At 51.4% G+C, this 14,998-nt stretch overlaps 1 protein-coding gene across 20 annotated transcripts; it reads right to left on the bottom strand.

Annotated features, from left to right (window-relative positions):
* Nucleotides 1-2,024: 2,024 nt before the first annotated feature.
* Nucleotides 2,025-14,523, bottom strand: Meis3 (Meis homeobox 3). 20 transcript variants are annotated; one of them, XR_003946410.1, is made up of 14 exons: nucleotides 12,968-13,948; nucleotides 10,962-11,143; nucleotides 10,667-10,826; nucleotides 10,524-10,574; nucleotides 10,315-10,380; nucleotides 9,740-9,790; nucleotides 9,435-9,584; nucleotides 6,383-6,494; nucleotides 6,067-6,247; nucleotides 4,668-4,744; nucleotides 4,439-4,497; nucleotides 3,817-3,900; nucleotides 3,018-3,087; nucleotides 2,025-2,478 (listed from the first exon to the last, which is right to left on the bottom strand). XR_003946410.1 is itself a non-coding variant. In XM_006539603.4 (14 exons), exons 2-13 carry the CDS (start codon nucleotides 12,977-12,979, stop codon nucleotides 3,038-3,040), a joined length of 1,137 nt encoding a protein of 378 aa, XP_006539666.1. In that variant the 5' UTR covers nucleotides 12,980-13,140; nucleotides 13,351-14,523; the 3' UTR covers nucleotides 2,025-2,478; nucleotides 3,018-3,037. The 20 variants fall into 20 exon arrangements, 17 of the variants coding, with proteins under 17 accessions (XP_006539666.1, XP_017177504.1, XP_030098053.1 ...); XM_006539603.4 differs by lacking the exon at nucleotides 10,315-10,380 and having other exon boundaries at nucleotides 6,067-6,215; nucleotides 12,968-13,140; nucleotides 13,351-14,523; XM_017322015.2 differs by having other exon boundaries at nucleotides 6,067-6,215; nucleotides 9,435-9,533; nucleotides 12,968-13,551.
* Between the last annotated feature and the right edge of the window lie 475 nt (nucleotides 14,524-14,998).

Below are 14,998 nucleotides of genomic sequence, written 5' to 3'. Positions count from 1 at the left end.
TCTATTTGGTTACTTTGAATGTGTGAGTGTTTTTTTCTGCATGTTATGTATGTACAACATACATATGCAGCATCTATCTATGAACATATGTGCAGCACCATCAGAAAAGGGTGCTTGCTCTCCTGGAACTGGAGTTACAGATTGTGGTGAGCGTGGGGCTGGAACTCGGTGTTCTGCAAGAGCAGCCAGTGCTCTAAGCTGCTGAGCCGTCAGTCAAACTCCTATTTTATTTTAAAAACTGTGTTTCGTGTGTGTGTGTGTGTGTGTGTGTGTGTGTGTGTGTGTGTGTATTCTTATAGACTCGAGTTCCACACTGCAAGTGTGGAGGTCTGAAGATAACTTGTGGGAGTCGGTTCTCTCCTTCCACCACGCAGGTTTTAGGGAACAAACTCAGGTTGGGAGCTTGGGTGGCAAGTGCCTTCACATGCTGAGCCATCTCTCTTGCCCCTTGTTTAGTTTTAATCTCTCTCTCTCTCTCTCTCTCTCTCTCTCTCTCTCTCTCTTCCTCTTTGTTATTATACACATGTGTGCCACAGTGAGTTGTGGAGGACAAAGGACAGCCTCTTATTGGGAAATTGTAGGCAGAAGCTCTACCACTGAGCCATGCCCCTCAGCCCTTCACTGGAGGATTCTAGGCAGAGGCTCTACCACTGAGTTGTGCCCTCAGCCCATAGGGCACTGGGGGATTCTGGACACCAGCTCTTCTGTCAATCTACAACTCTACCATTGCCACGTTCTCATCATTGAGTAGTTCGGGATTAGCTGTTGTGGATAGTATGTTGTCACTTCGTGACACATTGCAAGTCATCTGCAGTTACTGATATCATACAGAGCATTCACAAGCTCTGTACACCCACTGTGCCATTATCTGTTAGCAGCTTGAACGTGTCTAGGTTGGTGTCCACATGACATCTGGAACAGACCATCCACGAAGCTCGATGGAGCCTGTTAGTCTCCATAATCGGGTACTAAGATTCGAGCTCCCTGAAAGCAAGCAGTTTTGTGGTATCTTGCAGCAAGTATCAGGTTGGCCCTTGAGTTTGTTGGTTTCAGTGCTGGGTTTCTATCTGCCATGTCAATCACTGTCACTGTCACAGCTATCCTGGGTATGAGCAGCCACTGAAACTGGCCACCCACACAGAAACTCAACCTCTTTGGGATTGTTTGTTTGTTTGTTTGTTTTTTTCGAGGCAGGGTTTCTCTGTGTAGCCCTGGCTGTCTTGGAACTCACTTTGTAGACCAGGCTGGCCTCGAACTCAGAAATCCACCTGCCTCTGCCTCCCAGGTGCTGGGATTAAAGGCATGTGCCACCACGCCTGGCTGAAACTCAACCTCTTTTTAAGGTTTGTTATGCTCCTTTTTTTGAGAACATCTTTTGGTATTTACTTCACAGGGAGAGCTCATATCTGCACTGTGACATGCATGTAGAAGTTAGGGCACAGCTTATGAGAGTTGACTTTCTCCTTCCACCACGTGGGTCCTGAGAATTGAACTTGTGTTCTCTAGTCTTGGTGGAGGTGGCTTTAACCAACGGAGTCATCTCAACAGAGCTGGTTTTTATGCTGTGTTCTTTGTAGGAATTCATTGTGTGTGTGTGTGTGTGTGTGTGTGTGTGTGTGTGTGTGTGTGTGTGTAGGTAGGTAGGTAGGTAGATAGGCCAGAAGGCAACTTGTAAAGATTCTGTCCCCTCCTCCCTCCATGTGATTCCTGGGGGTCAAACTCAAGTCATCACTTTTGGCTGCAAGCACCTTTACTCACTGAACTATTTTGCTGATCCCCATAGCCACTTTTAAAGTCCAGTTGTACCTAGTATAAGATGCCAAGTACAAGTAGGATGACTTCAATAATAGTATCCATTTTGAGTCATAGAATTTGGGGGACAGCTTGTTACACAGCAACAGCTAACAGATACATATGGTATTTCAGAGCAAGAATTAGGAGAAAGATGGCCAGTGACTGTTAGCATTTGTGTCTCTTCAGTTTCAAGTTACCAAGGACTTAAAATCTTAGAAGACAAATGAGAATTTTGATTTGCATTTTAAAGACTTTATTATTAAAAAAGGAAAAGTAGAAGAATGTCAGAGAAGGGAGGTGGGGGAGGCAGAGGGCAGGAAGATGGAGGATTCTTCCAAACATTGGATCCAGGTGACCCTTCTTCCTTGACCATCCTTGTCCAACCCCAGTCTCTTCTCTGTCCTGGGTCGGGGCCCCAGCCACCATCTTCTTCAGACCTTGGCCCAGTTTTCTGCTTAGGTCCTGGGCAAAGGGGAGGGCAGAAGAAGGGTGCAGGACCTGGAGGCTTTGTCTTTGCCCTTGAGAGACCCTCAAGTGGGCTCTTGGTCCTCAAGCTACTGGGGACCCCAGGGAGGTAGGCGTTGAATGGGGTGGGAGCTTTGGAGGTGAAGTCCTGAAGCCCAAGGACCAGCAGGGACCAATTAGGTGCAAGGCTGGTGGTCACAGTCAGAGGCTGGGGCCTTCCTGTGGGAAGGAAGGTAGAAGTTAGAAAGTACTGCATTGGTCCCTATGATGTGAATAGATGGGTTGGACAGATGCTGAGTGAGCAGATAGATGAATGGGTGGGATGATAGATGGATGGACAGATGGACAGGTGGGTAAATAGGTGGATAATGGGTGAGTGGGTGTGTGGCTGGCTGGCTGTGTAGACAGGTGAGATGGGTAAGTGATGGATGAGTATGTGGATTAATGGATAGATGGATGGATGGATGATGAATGATCAATGGGTGGATAGATGGATGGATAGGTAGACAGGTAGGTGAATGGGTAGCTGATGGATGGATGGATGGGTAGACAGGTAAGTAGGTAGATGAGTGGATGGATGGGTAGACAGGTGAATGGGTGGGTGGATAGATAGATGTATAGATATGTAGATGGGTGGGTAGATAGAAAGATGGATGAAGCATCTTTCCATCACCCTTGAAAAATTCTCCTTGGGTTGGGTTCACTGCTGGAGTTTAATGAAGTTTGAGACTGCTGATCTCTAGACTTCACTCACCCACCTTCCCTTTGAACCCAGCCTCTATAGGTAATGCCACTCTCCTTCTAAGTTCAGGTTCATCCCCATTGATCCTGGAAAGCAAAAGAAAAGGTCAGTGAGCCTTCCTGCCCACAGATACCTAATACTCCCTCACCCGTTCTGTTACCCAGGGTTCTGCACCGGGATCAAATAAGTCAAGTGTTTTAAGAAGGTTCTGAGCCACTGGGCATGGTGGCACATGCCTTTAATCCCAGCACTTGGGAGGCAGAGGCAGGCAAATTTCTGAGTTCGAGGCCAGCCTACTCTACAGAGTGAGTTCCAGGACAGCCAGGGTTACACTGAGAAACCCTGTATCAAAAAAGCTAAATAATAAATAAATAAATAAATAAATAAATAAATAAATAAATAAATAAGAAGGTTCTGAGACAAGCAGTGGTGGTGCATGCCTTTAATTCCCATACTTGGGAGGCAGAAGGAGGCCGATACCTATGAGTTCAAAGTCAGCCTGGTCTACAGAGTGAGTTCTAGGACAGCCAGGGCTACACAGAAAAAGCCCTGTCTTGAAAAAGAAGGAGGAGGAGTTGGATGGGAAGGAGGAAGAAGAGGAGGAGGAAGAGGAAGAGAAGGAAGTTCTGGCCTTTTAAGAAAAAAAAAGTCTTTAATCTGGCTGAGTCTGGAAAAACTGGAGCAAACCAGTGATATCATCATCTGCTCCCTGTATGGAAGTCAGCCATGGATCATTTATGAACTGAGACTAGAAGGTGTGTGACTAGAGGTGGAGCCTGGTATAAGAAGTGGCTCAGCAGAGACAGGGAACTTACCTGGTGTCCTGACTGTCACTTGTGGCTGAGTCTCTGTGAAGCCTGCCATGGGCTGGCCCTCAGGGTTGAAAGATGCACCCTGCCCTAAGGAAAGGGGATGGGGTGTATGGTGAGCCCCAGGAGGCTTACAAGGGTGCTAGTGTGCAGTCAGAACGTCAGAAGCCCTGTGGAGGGAGCTAAGACTGAGGCTCAGGCCCAGAAGCACCTCAGAATGGGTTGGGGGCACAGACAGAGGCTCAGGAGCCCTTAGGGAGAGTTGAAGTAAGATAGATTCCCTAGGAATCACAAGAATAGGATTGGATGAGATGACACACACCTTTAACCCCAGCACTTGAGAGGCAGAGGCAGGCAGATCTCTGTGTATTCAAGGGAAGCCTGGTCTACAGAGTGAGTTTCAGGCTAGCCAGAGCTACATAGCGAGACCCAGTGTTAAGAATAAAATTAAAATTTGGGCGGGCGAGCTCATGGAAGGGAGTCGGGGTTCAGGTGGAGCCACAGAAGCTCCAAGAAGGGATCAAGGGTACAAGATGAGCTTTAGAAGCCTCAGAAGATGTGGTGTAGACTCAGACACAGGAGGCCTGGTCCTACCTGAGACTGGAGGGGCTTTCTGTCCCTTTTATACCTGTGCGATTAGACTGGTCAATCATGGGCTGCACTATTCGTCTCCGGGCATTAATAAACCTGGGAAGTGATGGGGAAAAGAAAAGAAAAAAAATAGTGTGAGGAAGTATTCAAGGGGTCAGAGGACCGCAAGGAAGGACAGCAGAAGGAATCTAGATCTGGGCTGCCAGGAACAAGGAGTAGGAGACGGTGTTTCAGCACCGCGGACAGCACCCAGCCCAATCACTCACCAGTTGTTCACCTGCAGGATGGTGAGCCCTGTGTCCTGGGCCAGCTGTTTCTTTTGCTCTTCTGAAGGGTACGGGTGCTGCAAGCCACCAACAAGAGTCACTCTGCCTGCCCCGCTGATGTCTGCTCCCTAAGGTCTAGCCTGGTATAACTGGTCCCCAAGGCAGGAGGAGGGTGGGAGAGCTACTCTCCCTCCCTGGCCAAAGGGGTGGAGCTCAACAAAGCCTTGGACAATTTATCTCCCACCCCCACCTTTTACAGCAACCAGAGGCAAATTGGGCAGGAGGGGGCTGACACATGGGGGAGGCGAGCAGCCCCACGCATCTAGTCCTACTCAAGGAGTCCCACGGGATCCTTTTACACCTCTTTTCGCTTCCACTATATACTGCTCAGCTGTACTTCCTACCCTGAGGTTTCTTTCTGAAGCAATGACTGGCCTCAAAGTTGCTATTTAGTTGAGGACAGCATTGCTTCCTGGGTGCTGGGGTTTCAGGTGTGACCCACAAACCACACCCTCTTTATGTAGCACTTGGTGGAATCCAAGACTTTCTTACCTTAGGCCAGCAATCCACCAAACTTAACTACAGCTCAAGCCTCTTGTTTAAAATGATATTTATATTCTCATTCCCCCCACTCTCCTCTCCTCTCCTCCCCTCCCCTCTCCCCTCCCCTCCCCTTCCTTCCCCCCCCCCCCCAACCTCTCTCTCGATCTGTGCAGGTGTGAGCGCGCATATGCACAAGCCTGCATGTGGAGGTCAGAGGACAACTTGTGGGAATCAGTCCTCTCCTTCCATCAAATGGGTCCAAGGACCAAACTTAGGCTTTGCAGTAAATATCCTTACTTGCAGAGCCATCTCAGTAGCCCTGGTCTTTCGTGTGTGTGTGTGTGTGTGTGTGTGTGTGTGTGTGTGTGTGTGCAACAAAGAGGCTTCCCATGTAGCCCAGGTTGTCTTCAAACTGAGAATCCTCCTGCCTCAGCCTCCTGAGTGCTGGGATTGCAAGCATGGGCTGTCATTTCCAGTTCTAAACAGTTTCCTCTGTTTTTAGTCTATCTTCTTTTAGCCTCTCCATGTCTGCTTATTAGTCTCCCTCCACAAGGCAGTGTGGTACAAGAGTTAAGGCTAGATTGCCTGCATTTGAAACTATGTCTGACTGGGTAGCCTGAAGTGAGACCCTTAGCCTCTCTGGGCCTTGTCTTCACAGTGCATTTAGCAATAGAACATCCTCCACAGGGTATCCTGGGACAAGTGGCATGTGGATGATTGATGGGTGGGTGAGTTGAGGGATGGAGCAGGGGCTGCTGGGAGGACCTATCTCTGGGTGGCTCATAGATGGGGCTTGGCCTTTGGGACAGTGACCTCCCTCTCTCTGTGTCCACGTCGGCCCAGTCTGAAGACTCACCGAGAGATGCTGGAACAACCAGGCCCTCATGATGTTGGTGGCCACTTTGGGAAAGATCCCCCTCTTCTTGTTCCGTCTGCGTTCCAGGTCCAGGTCCTCATCCTCTCCTGCGGAGCTGGGAGAGGCTACGCTTGTGTCCAGCCCATCTCCTGGGGCCAGGGGGAGACATGTCCAGTTGGTGCTGGTAAGCAACAGAGGACCACACCCTTACCCAAGACACCAGACTGCGGCTGTGTCCCTGGGAATCCCCTTGGAAGTCTAACCTTAATCCTCAGAGCAACGCCCATGTTTCCTCAGTCCCTCTTAAGTTTCTCACCTTGGTCACTTGAGTTGTCCCCACTCTGGGAGGCCAGGCCTCCGCTGGATGGACCTGGGGTCCCCAAATGTACAGACCCACTGTCCTCATGGTCTCTGATCCATGTAGTATTCTAGGAAATAAGAATGGGACATCAGGGGGAAAGCTTAGGGAACCCGGGCTCTGTAGATAAAACCTGTTCCTGATCTGGCTGTGTGATCATAGGTGAGTGACTTTGCCTCTCTGGGCCATTTTCAACTGGTATGAAAACTCACCTATGTGCAGGTGAATAGTGATTGGCAGGCAAGCGGAAGCTAGCAGTCTATAGGGCACTTTCATCTTAGGACCTGAGATAACCTCAGACTTCACGCCTCACTCTGAAAGCTGGGGTGGTGATGTCCATTAATCCCAGCACTCAGAAGGCTGAGGTAGGACTCCCATGAGTTCCCAGGAACTCTGGATCACAAGGTAGGACCCTTCTTCAAAAGAGCGACAAACTACACAAAAAGGCAAACAAAACCTTTTTCATTTTGAGCTGGGATACTGGGGCAATGGGTTTCCTCTCACCCCCAGCAGGAGCCTGGGCTCATCTCAGCACCAAACCCATTAACGTGCTCTGGCAAACCATGAATATTAGCTAAGTGGGAAAAGTACAGGCTATAAATAGCCTCTCATTAGTTCAGGTTGGATTTTTTTTTTTTTTTTTTTTTTTTTTTTTTTTTTTTTTTTTGGCCAGTGAATTTACCCTGAACTTATGAAAAAAATTCTTTCCATATGTGTTGTCTTTTATTCAGTGCTGGGAACAGATCCTAAGGTATCCTTCATGCTAGGCAGGTGCTCTACCACTGAGCCACGCTCCCCAGCCCCTCACTGGGGGATTCTAAGCAGGGGCTCTACCACTGAGCCACACCCCCAGCCCCTCACTGGGGGATTCTAAGCAGGGGCTCTACCACTGAGCCACACCCCCAGCCCCTCACTGGGGGATTCTAGGCAGGGGCTCTACCACTGAGCCACGCCCCCAGCCCCTCACTGGGGGATTCTAGGCAGGGGCTCTACCACTGAGCCACGCCCCCAGCCCCTCACTGGGGGATTCTAAGCAGGGGCTCTACCACTGAGCCACACCCCCAGCCCCTCACTGGGGGATTCTAGGCAGGGGCTCTACCACTGAGCCATGCCCCCAGCCCCTCACTAGGGGATTCTAGGCAGGGGCTCTGCCCCTGAGCCATGCCTTCAGCTCCTTGCCCACTCCCCCACCCCCAACCCCACCCCACACTGGGGGAGTCTAGGTGGGTGCTTTACCACTGAGCCACATCTTCAGTTTTCAGAATTTCGTATAGGGGGTTCAGTTTCTATTTTTGTTTGTAGACTTTTATTGTTTTCTGAGATGAGGATCAGTCTGTAGCCCAGTCTGGTTTGAAAACATACTGTGTAGTTCAAGATGGCCTTGAGCTCACAGTGACTTTCCTCCCTTAGCCTTCAGAATTTTGAGATTCCAGGCCTATACCACCATGCTAGACTTTTCCCTGAAACTTTTATGTATTGTGTAACTGAACACGACTTTCTGAGTGTGAGTACTGTTCTCTTAGACTACCCAGATGGCAGTATTGCCCACAGAGAGTCTGTGTGTGTCTCTGTGGGGACATCTGTGTGTGTATGTGACCTCCAGGTAACTGTCCTTTGAGGATAGCTGAGGATGTGTGAAATCTGAACAGGGACCTCCCTGGGAATGATATCCAATCTTTTCATGTAAAGTTCTCCTGAGACTCTGATGAGTTTGGAGACAAATGGTCTCTCTCTCTCTCTCTCTCTCTCTCTCTCTCTCTCTCTCTCTCTCTCTCTCTCTCTCTCTCTCTGTGTGTGTGTGTGTGTGTGTGTGTGTGTGTGCATGCCAGAGCCTTGTTCAAATTTTCACCCTTATATACGAAGGCAGGGTCTCTTGCTAAACACATAGCTCACCAATACAGTCTAGCTAGCTGGCTTGTTCCATGTATCCCTGTCTCTGCCTTGTAAGCGCTGGGATTAGAGTCAGGCTATCAGACTCACCCAGCACCTACATGACAGCTGTGGATCCAAATTACAGTCCCTAGGCTGTCATGGTGAGTACTTTTCTCACTGAACTGGCTCTCCAGCCCCAACCGAGAGTTTGTGAGCCTCTCCTGTGTGATAGTGTGTGGATGTACCGCAGGAGTCTTGCAGTGTACCTGTCTCTGACTTTGGGTTGTGTCATTGCTGGATCTGTTGACAGCATCTGGGTGTGACCCTCAGATGACTTTTTCTAATGGAGGTAACTTGTGATCAACACAGACAACTGCTATGCATGTAACTGTCACCTATTGTGCTGAGCTGATTCCAGTTTATTTATCTTTATTTATAAGTCTACATAGATGAATATGAGGCTACATAACTGCTGGGCAACAAGGGCTTTTGGGTCAGTCTCTGTCCAAGTGTGACCTTATCTGAGTTTGTTCAGCAGTATCTAGAGCTCTTTGGATCCACCAGAGATAGTTGTGTGGTAATATGTGTGTGCTGTAGTTATACTTCAGTGGCAGTTCGGGAGTGCCTGTATGGCCTGCACTATTATCTTGTGGCCGTGCCTTGTTTGAGGATGTGCAACAGCTCTATGGTCTGTGCTATTGTCTCACGACCATGGCTTGTTTGGGGACTTTTTGGGTGACTGTAGGGTCTATGCTACTGTCTCATGGTTGTGGCTTGTTCGAGGATGTGCAACAGCTCTATGGTCTGTGCTATTGTCTCATGACTGGGTTATTTCAGGACCTTGGGTGGCTGTAGGGTCTATGCTACTGTCTTGTGGTTGTGGTTTGTTTCAAGAGGTGGTACTCATTATGATCTGTTGAGTATGGCTGTCTATACCTGACTTAGACTGGTTGGTTGTGTATATGTGTCTATGCCAGCTATATTTGTGGGTTGTTGTGACATGGGAATGTGAGTGTATTGTACACTTCATGGTTGACATTTCTGACGTGTTCAGATGTGAAACATGTCTTCCTGCTGTGTTCATTGTCCTGCCTAGCTGTCATTGCCATGAAGTGCATAGTGGCCTGTTGATGCCCACCTGGTCTGGGAGGCTGGGGCAGGAGGCTGCGTAGTCCTCAAGATCCTCCCTGCAACTACCATCCCGATCCTCAATCACCAGGTCTATGGGCATCTTCCCCTTGAGGCAGGTGATGTAGCGGTGACAGAAGTTGTCGCACAGGTCGTGGACCTGGGAGGGCAGCGGGGTACTGGGGGGGGGCCACCCGGGGGAGCCAGGGCTGGGGTATACGGGGTGAGGGAACATTCTGCTTCCACTCCAGTGGGGAGTAGGGAGAGAGGAGTTAGAGGGTGGGGGTGGGGCAGGTGCAAGTGAGACACCCTCACCTTCTCCAGCTCCAGCAGGTGGAACCGGAGTACCTGGATGGCCTGGACCATCTGTAGACAGAAAGGAGGAAGAAAGGAGAGCAGCTAGGTGTGGAGGTGCACACATGGAATCCCAGCTACTTGGAGGGGGCTAAGGCAGGAGGATTGCCCACAAGGACCAGTCCGGGCTACACAATAGGTTCCTGGACAGTAGGGTGAGACACTGTTATTATTAATTTTTTAGAGATAAGAGAAATATCCTTAAGACAGTACAGCAAAGAAAATGACAGGGACAGAACAGAGAAATCAACTGGGCCAAAAGAGAAACAGAGTCAGGCTTAGTAAGTCAGCATTAGGAAGAATTTGATTGATGGCTGAGGTAGAAAGAGAAGCGACAGGGAGAGAGTCAATCACAAGGGGAGCTGAGAGGTGCTGCGGCGGTGCACAGCCTGTACCCCAGATCTGCCTGCCCTCTGCTTTTGTTCCCACCTCCACCTAGTGAACTACATTTCCCAGAGAGCTTTGCCAAAGGATGAGGTGCAAAGAAAGGGTATTTCTCACTAGCTTTCTTTTTCTCCCTTAGTGATATCACTTGCCTTGGCTCCCTGGTTCATGAAGCTAGAGTGGCAGAGTTGGGATTCGGTTTCTGACCACCTGGAGTTCTCAAATGGGCAACATTCTTGTGGTTTGTAAATGTGGGCTAGTGGTTTCCTGTCCTCACCCCTCAGCCAACCCCAGGAATACAGGTGAAGTGGAAGGACAAGAGCTGGCTGCGGAGGGGACACGGGGAGGGCCTGGGCCTCACCAGGTTGTCCAGCTCCGGGTTGGAAGAGAACAGCGGCCTCTCGGAGCGGATCTGGGAGGGAGAAGAGAGGCCAGGCAAGGTGGTCCCGCCTCCTGCCCGCCCTTCCTGCTGCCTCCCAGGTTCTTCATTCTGGGGCTGCCCACCTGCTTAGCAAAGGCAGCAATATCCTCATTGAAGGAGTCAGAGGAGCAGACGTCACCACCTGGGGGTGAACCCAGCCCAGCCGAGGCCCCATCACGGGGCGAGCATGTAGCCAGCTCACACTTCTCAAAGACCAGGGCCAAGAGTGGGAAGAGGGGGTGTCTGTGGGGACAGGAAAGTGGGCATTCGTGAGGGGAAATAGGGAATGCTCAGAGACAGACACAAGGAGAGAAACAGACCCTGAGAGACACAAAGGACACTCTGGGGGAGCCCCTGCCTGTCCCTAGACCCACTCACCCATAGATGTCATCCTTCTCTCTCTTCAAGCTGTCGCTGTCCAAGCCTGGAGCTTGGAGCTGGGGTGGCCGGTGTGGGGTGTAGGGCCCAGGGGCTCTAGGTACTGAAGGCGCTGCCTCTGAAAAGCTGGCCAGGGCTGTCGTGTGCTCTGTAATGCCTGGGTAGTGGCGCAGCTCATCATACTACAAGAGAAGGGACAAGGCCCGGGGAGGTTAGTTCCCCAGGGCTCAGTCTCCTTACCCAAGGTCACACAATGTGTACTTCAGTATTCAAGGATCCCAGCCTTCGCAGAATCACACAGAGCAGTCCAAGCAGGCATGAGAGTCCTGTTCAGGACCCCAAAGGGACATCTAGGAAGGAGTTGGATGGCTAGGAACTGAGGGAGAGATAATGGCAAAGAAGCATAGAGACAGAGATGTTGGGGGAACCAGCCAGGGAGGGAGAACAGCGAGGAAAGCACAGGGTCTGACAGGAGGTACAACCTGGAAAAATCCAAAAAATTCACCTGCATATGCACAGCTTCTTCCTATTTATTTTACAAGTGTATGTTTTATTTTTGTAGTATTGGGTTCCAGGGCCTGGTGCATCCTAGCCAGGGGCTCTACCACTGAGCCACGCCCCCAGCCCCTCACTGGGGGATTCAAGGCAGGGGCTCTACCACTGAGCCACGTCCCCAGCCCCTCACTGGGGGATTCTAGGCAGGGGCTCTACCCCCGAGCCACGCCCCCAGCCCCTCACTGGGGGATTCTAGGCAGGGGCTCTACCACTGAGCCACGCCCCCAGCCCCCTCACTGGGGGATTCTAGGCAGGGCTCTACCAGCTTTGTTTGGTTTTGAGATAGAATCTTACTTTGCAGCCCATGCTGGCCTGGAACTCAGAGCAATTCTCCTGCTTTGACCTCTGGAGTGCTATTACACTACACACCTCTGAATGTCTTAACAATTTATCACATCCAACATGTAAATTCACCATACCCATATCCACACAGAGTTGGGCACACAGCCGACATGCACATGCATGTGATACATATGCACATGTATGCTATAGGGTAGGTTCTCCAGAGCATGCAGGCTTAGAGCACTACACCCCGAATTGCAAGAGACAACTACACACACACACACGCACACACACACAGAGAGAGAGAGAGAGAGAGAGAGAGAGAGAGAGAGAGAGAGAGAGAGAGAGAGAAACATTCACATATACTTACACAGAGAGACAGAGACAGAGACAGACAGACAGTCAGTCAGTCAGTCAGAGCGCACCTAGCACCAAGTTGGAATTGAATGAATGAGGAAATGAAAGACATTTAGCACAATCAGACAACAGTCAATAAATACATTTGGGGGAGGGTAACCCTATTCTACCATGCAAACAGTCCCAACCAGAAACAAGAGTATAGGAGCCAGATTTCTGGGTCCTCCTGTTACGGAATCACAATGGGGCAGCAGGACCTTTGATCTCCAGGTAGAAGACGGTTCTTAGCAGTGGGGAGACTGGGGCGCCAAGAGGCAAAGGGCTCACTGGTATGAGGCAGAGGGTCCTGTGTTCTCCAGCCGACCTGGGCGCACTGGGCCATCTGGGTGGCTGTCACTCCTCTTTTGCTTCCGCAGGCTAACTTCTCTAAGCATCCTGAAGTGAATTCACCTGCTCCCAGCTGCCCACCGTGAACCCAGACGATGGGGTCTTTACCTCCTGCCAGGTTCGTCTCCAAACCTCCCTACACTCAGGGCTCGCATCTCTCCCCTGCTCTCCCTTGTCTGGCAGCTTGGTGAGATGTCCCACCCCTAACCCCAGGGTGGGTCTCAGACAACAGAAGCCTGGGGAAAAGCAGACAGGAAGAGGGTAGAGATGGGGAAGACCCAAGAGATAGAGGGAGTAGGGGAGGGGGGGTGAGGGGGAGAGAGTGACAGAGAGGAATAGAGGGAGGGGCAGAAGGAACTCTAAGGGGCAAAAAGGGACATTTAGAGGCAGAAAGAGGCTCAGGGCGGGACGGCACAGTCACCTACCCTCCGGGCCATGAGCCGGCGCCGCCTGTCCTGGGCTCGGGAGGTCACGGCCTGGAGCTCATCGCGGCAGGAGGTCCCCGAGGTCCCCGCCGGGTGCCAGGGTCTCCGAGTGGCCAAGACCCGCGGATCGCGGCCGAGGGTGGCGGCGGCTCCTCCGCTCACACGGGCCCGGCCTGTGTCACATCCGGAAGTTCACGCGGAGACGCTTAACCCGCTGTCTGCCGGAGCGGGGCCTCCTCCCGAGCGGCCCCTCTCCTGTCTTGTCCCTCCCCTCTCCTCTGAGTCCCCTCCTCCCTCTCCTTCTCTGCCTCCCCTTCTTCCCTCCGTGCTGTCCCCTCCCTCCTCCTCTCCTCTTCCTGGACTCCAGGTCTGCCTCCACCCACCTTGGCCTTTGTATGTCAGATTCGCGGGGTCTTGTGTCTGGAGCTTCCCGCGGTCCCCACCCTCCCTCTTGGTCCTCACTGCTTCTTGCTCTCTCCCTGCCTGGCCGCCAGGGGTCTGCAGTAGCTTTTTGCCCCTCCTCTCTGGTCACTCTTCTGTCTCTGTCTCTCCTGTCTAACCATGAGACGGGATTAAAGCAAACCAGGCACAGGAAAGAACCAAGCTTATATTTTCGTTTGTCTTCTTGCTCCGTTTCTGTCCCTTGTCTCCCCTGGGGGGACAAGGGGGCTGTCGGCCCGAGGCTCCAGTGTGTGTCTAGAAGTGGCAAAGTATTGAGCTGCTGTGCTTCCCTCAGGGATGTGTGTGCCTCTGTCCTTCTGAGCCCTGTGTTCAGGAAGGCCCTTAGCCTGGATGAAGCCCTCTCAGCTGCCCCTAGGGGAGCAGCCTGGGACCTCCGAGCCTTGCGGGGGTGGGAGGGTGGGGGTGGGGTGGGGTGTAAATCGTGGGTCTAGCCACTGAGGCGGTGCAGACAAAAGCTGTCAGTCAAACCCCAAGACAAGCTTTGGAGTGAAATTCCAGTGGCAAAAAGTAATTGTGCCGGGTGTGTGTGGTACTCAGGGAGACTGAGGCAGGAGGAGCATGAGTTGGATGCAAGCCTGCTTATACGGTAAGATTCTGTCTCCAAAAACCAGAGGAAAAGAGGAGGATGTGGGTTGGGGGAGGAAGAGGAAGGAAGGAAAGAAAGGGAACCTGAGAAAGGGACAGAGAAGGGAACAGAATCAGAGAGAGAGAGAGAGAGAGAGAGAGAGAGAGAGAGAGAGAGAGAGAGAGAGAGAGAGAGAGAGAGCGCAGAGAGTGGAGGCAGCTGAGAGCCTGCTCACTGACTCTCTCACTGTTGGTGGTGTGAGCCCCGCTGGGCTAGCTGGAGGTACATTTTATGACTCCCATAAACAGGCCTCGCACTCCTTCATCTTCTCTGCTGGAAATAAAACAAAAGCCAGGGCAGGGGTGACAGGTGGGGAGGGCCTGAGAGGCTATGGAGGAGGGAGGACCCTGCTTCTTCTCAGCTCCTCTTATTGTCCTGAGTGTGCCCCTCTTTCTCCTCACCCTGTTCTGTCACCTGGGACACCCACAGATCCTGATGGAGTCCAGACCTTTCTCTAACATGCCTTTCACTCTCTGCAACAAACCAGGGCTCTAGATTTCAGGGGGCCTTGCCTGACTGTGGGCTTATCACACTGAGTGGGGTCCCCCTTCAGGTTTCCCCACTTTGGCCCTTTGAGGCTGGCGGGGAGTGGGGTTAGCTACACACATGTACCCCAACATAGGTACTGTGAGGTAGAAGATTAATCGAAGTAACTTTCAATTAAATGTGTAAAGACCCTGCCAGCTCTTCCCTCCCTGACTACCCTCATTGGAGATTTGTGGAGGGGAACACAGCAGTCTAGGGTCACAGCATTGATTTGTGTCTTGGGGCAGTCACCTTTGTCCTCATGGGACTGGATTTTTGGGTAGGGGGATGGCAGGGTCTCATGTGACCCAGGGTAACAAACTCTCTATGCAGTAAAGGGTGACCTTGATGCATGATCTTCCTGCCTCCCGAGTGCTAGGATTCATTGCTGTGCCCGATTCAGAAGCTGAGCCTGAGCC

This window comes from Mus musculus, chromosome 7 (genome assembly GCF_000001635.26).
Source record: "Mus musculus strain C57BL/6J chromosome 7, GRCm38.p6 C57BL/6J".
NCBI classification, from domain to species: domain Eukaryota; kingdom Metazoa; phylum Chordata; class Mammalia; order Rodentia; family Muridae; genus Mus; species Mus musculus.
The sequence above is the reverse complement of the archived record's forward strand: the minus strand, read 5'-3'. Positions and strand labels throughout refer to the sequence as shown.

What these genes read in the sequence shown, in the direction of transcription:
- Meis3 (XM_030242193.1), bottom strand. An exon ending in GAGAAGGATGACATCTATGG is followed by an intron (nt 10,827 to 10,961) that starts GTGAGTGGGTCT and finishes CTGTCCCCACAG; the next exon opens with ACACCCCCTCTTCCCACTCT. An exon ending in TCATGAACCAGGGAGCCAAG is followed by an intron (nt 9,791 to 10,314) that starts GCAAGTGATATC and finishes TTCTGTCTACAG; the next exon opens with ATGGTCCAGGCCATCCAGGT.